This window comes from Formica exsecta, unplaced genomic scaffold, assembly GCF_003651465.1.
Source record: "Formica exsecta isolate Colony F162 unplaced genomic scaffold, ASM365146v1 scaffold498, whole genome shotgun sequence".
NCBI lineage: Eukaryota > Metazoa > Arthropoda > Insecta > Hymenoptera > Formicidae > Formica > Formica exsecta.
In genome coordinates this window covers 1-3,808 of record NW_021852221.1, presented here as the reverse complement: position 1 = coordinate 3,808, position 3,808 = coordinate 1, and the positions used below count along the sequence as shown (strand labels likewise).

General features: G+C 35.4%; 1 protein-coding gene across 1 annotated transcript in view; it reads right to left on the bottom strand.

Annotated features, from left to right (window-relative positions):
* Positions 1-3,805, bottom strand: part of LOC115241481 (odorant receptor 13a-like) — a gene marked incomplete at its 5' end in the record, with an annotated part of 14,479 nt that extends 10,674 nt beyond the window's left edge. The window contains 3 exon segments of the mRNA XM_029817248.1: positions 1,553-1,935; positions 1,937-2,013; positions 3,713-3,805. Of these exon segments, the coding sequence (XP_029673108.1) occupies positions 1,553-1,935; positions 1,937-2,013; positions 3,713-3,805 (553 nt within the window).
* Positions 3,806-3,808: the final 3 nt, after the last annotated feature.

Sequence of the window (3,808 nt, the reverse complement as noted above, 5' to 3'; positions counted from 1 at the left end):
AACTATGAGGCGTGAAAAGTGACGTTTTGACAGCCCAAATTATTCTTGCGTGCCATTTCGTAATTATTCGCTTTATGCTAGTTGTTATAGCCCGAAAAAGCTATATACGAATTACTAGATATATATTATTTTAGAGATATATTATTTTATACGATAAGACATTGCTCGTTTAAGACGTGTAACGCGAATACAGATCACGTTACGAACGTTGACCGAGCGAAGCGCTTCTTCTAATAGAGTACTACACTATATAAAAGATATATAAAAGATATTTACTATATATATGTTATATGTTAGTTACAAGTTACCAGCATGTTACCCACATGTCAGAATTTTTATGCAGCGCCTCACGTTGCAAATCGATGAACTATGAGGCGTGAAAAGTGACGCGACGCGAGTGACGTGCGGGAACTATGTAATTAAGCCAAGTTACAAATAAAACAGATATATATATATTTATTCCGAATACAAAGGTGTCATTTTTATTTATAATAAAATCAGTGAGTTACTCGGGCGGAGCCCGAATTCCCAAATTCCTTCCGGCAAACAATCCTAACTACCGTGCCTCTCCGGAGGCATAACATAGTTTTGTGATGTGTAACGAATTCGTGAAACTTATAAAATTGTCCGAAAACTAAGCTTAGCAAGAGAAGTATTATGTAAAAAGAACATTTTCCACTTCTTTCGACAGCTGTTAAACTACATGTTTTCCCGTATGAATAGGCTTACTTTAACACTCATTTTACGGTTATTTATTAATTATCAAAGGAAAAGCTTAGTTTTCGGACAATTTTACGAGTATACTAAAGCGATCTGTAGTCTTGTTTCTTTAAAATATCTTTTCATTAAAAAATGGCACGCAAGAATTCTCAGCGTATCATTTCTCGCTTCTGACGTCATCATTCCAATATGGCCGCGGCGACTACTCAGGAGCCTTAAAATTAAAGTTTAATTCGAAACGAAAATTTGGTTTGGGTTGTATAACGTAACCCAAACCAAATTTTAGTTTTAAATCAGAAATAGGTTTGGGTTAGGTTATATCTTTCGGAAGTGGAGCCCCTTCGTAGGGGGGACGTAACCCACTGTGTCCACGCATGTACTTTACAACGCGAAGCGAGGTCCACCCCACAATTGTTGTGTGGGTGGGAGATGAATTGGGTTAGATTCGAAAAAACGTAAACAACGGAAGACATTGGTAGTACATACGATTCTAAGCTACACATGGAAGATACTCGCGACAATAATCTTCACAACATATGTCAGGTCAAGGTCATTGGGTCAGTTTTGTAACGTTTTATTATCATGTCCAATACTTTAAAGTGATATATCTCGAAAACTATTGGTCGGAAAATTTTTTTACTGTTTTTCTCGTGTTTCTCTTCAAAAATGCTTGCAGAAACGACCTTTCAAATAGGGGACCGTAGTTATCGTAATCGTGTCACCGGACGTAACAATATGTAGAATAATATATTTTTCAATAAAAATTTCTTGTTTCCAAGTGATATGGACACGACACAAAATACCCACAAAAAAATATCTTGGTAAATATTACCCAGATTAGCTGTAGTTGTTAGCATCATTCCAAGAGTTTCGACGAGAGAGGCGATTTTATACATGCTTGTCGGAAAATTAAAATATTCAAGAGCGCATTTGGATGGCATTGCGTACTTCAATATAATATCTTTATCCGTTATGTAACTCCGATTACCTTGATTGTACTCCAAAAAAGGAATTGTAGCATACATTATACAACTAAAGTATGAAAAGGCCAGTATGGGACTGCAAAGAATCCTTCCTATGAAAGTATGTTTTCGCATAATGTCGCGCTCTTTTGTGTTGTCAATTTTCAGATAATTGTTCAGAGCAGAGACGTAATCGTCAATTAAACTATTGGCATAAATGCGGAACCATATGATCTTCAGCACACCGAGCAATCGTCAAAGAGTCAACATTCTACACTATGTCAGTACAGCCCATGTATATCTCCATGGAAAGCAAGATCACAGCTAGATTCTGTTGATACATTTCTCCAAACATGATGTTTTGTGCTCAAAAAAATATATCTTATTTCTAAGGATTGTTTGCCGTTTGTTAACAATCCGCAAGCAAATGGTTAGCTGGGTATAGAGCATTTACAGGAAATTGTTATGGGACTACCGAAAAAGAAAGGTACAGAGGAGGGAATAACTAGCGATATATTAAAGGCAGTATTTTGCGTTATAAAAGAGGAATTTGTTGATATAATAAATAATTTTTGAAGGAAGGTTGCTGTCCATAAGGTTGGAAAACGTCTACAATAATACCGATTCCAAAAGTAGAGAAAGCTAGAAAAGCAAGTGAATTTAGGCCTATAAATATGTTACCAATATTTGAAAAAGTGTTAGAATTAGTAGTTAAAAAGCAAATTAAAACGTATTTGGAAGATAATTGTATTATAACAGAGCATTTGAAACAATAGATAGAGAAAGATTATTAGAGAAATTTGTAAAAGTGCATAATAACGGACCCAGCTCCAACGACCTTGACCTTGGCATATGTTGTAAAGGTCATGACCCTGAGTAACCTCCAAAAGGTTTTAGCCATCGCTCGTTATTTATTAAAAAGTTAACAATCAAATTATACGATAAGAACAAAATTAAATGCAAAAATGATGATGTGCGTATTTTGATCAGTCTGGTTTAATTGTTCAAATTCTTCGTCTTGCAAAGTGCATGCGTGGGCGCAATGGGTTCCGCTTCCCCCTCCCCNGGTTCCCCTTCCCCCCCCCCCCCCCCCCCTAAGGGGGCTCCGCTTTCGGAAGATATAACCTAACCCAAACCTATTTCTGATTTAAAACTGGATTTTGGTTTGGGTTAGGTTATACCTTTCGGAAGTGGAGCCCCCCCGTAGAGGGGGCGGAATCTTACGCGTCCACATATACACTTTCCCATCCACACAATAATTGTGGGGTGGATCTTGCATCGCGTTATATATTAATTACTTTCTTTAGCACTGACACAAAGTGGCAAATTTCTCAAACTTCTTTTGTTTATAACTTTTTAATAAACAGTGACCGCCGATTAAGTTATAAGGAAAAGTTACTCAGGGTCATGTCTTTGACAACATATGTCAAGGTCAACGTCATTGGTGAGGTGTCCGTTAATGTAAATAATTACCAAATAATAAATGTGTAACAAAACTTGTGTAAATAGAAAATTTCTTCGCGTCAAAATACAAAACACATAAAAAAGTACAGCAAAAAGTTAATTATATTTATCTAATTATTATTTTATGACATTCTGTAACCTAACGAATTAATTATTTTGTTTCACATATTGTTATGATGGAATCATAAAATAAGTAATGTATAGTGCATGCTTTCTATAATATTTCTCGAAAAGGATCGTATCATTTTTCACATGATTAAGAAAAAACATACACATGAATCATAAAATTTTAAAAACAAATCTTTCTTATTCTTAGAATTTTTCAACGACTTATAATCGTATTGATTAATAACTCATCTAAAGTGTTATTACATCTGGTAAAAGCGTTACACCATATACGTTATCAAGAATGGGAAATGTAAAATCTTTATATTCTCATAGTCTCATATTTGCTATACCAGAATGTACTTTAGAACGTTGCAATATCAATGTAGAAAATATTCTTTATTATATTGGAACGGTCGCGATTGCATCAATGAGATCTTCGAGTTTCCAAAGGTACTTACCGCACAACAAGTGCCTAAGGCACAACGCAATAGCGAATAAATGTTATAAACTTGAAGTGGCCATACGCCGATAGGCCACGTAATCAATTTGAAAGG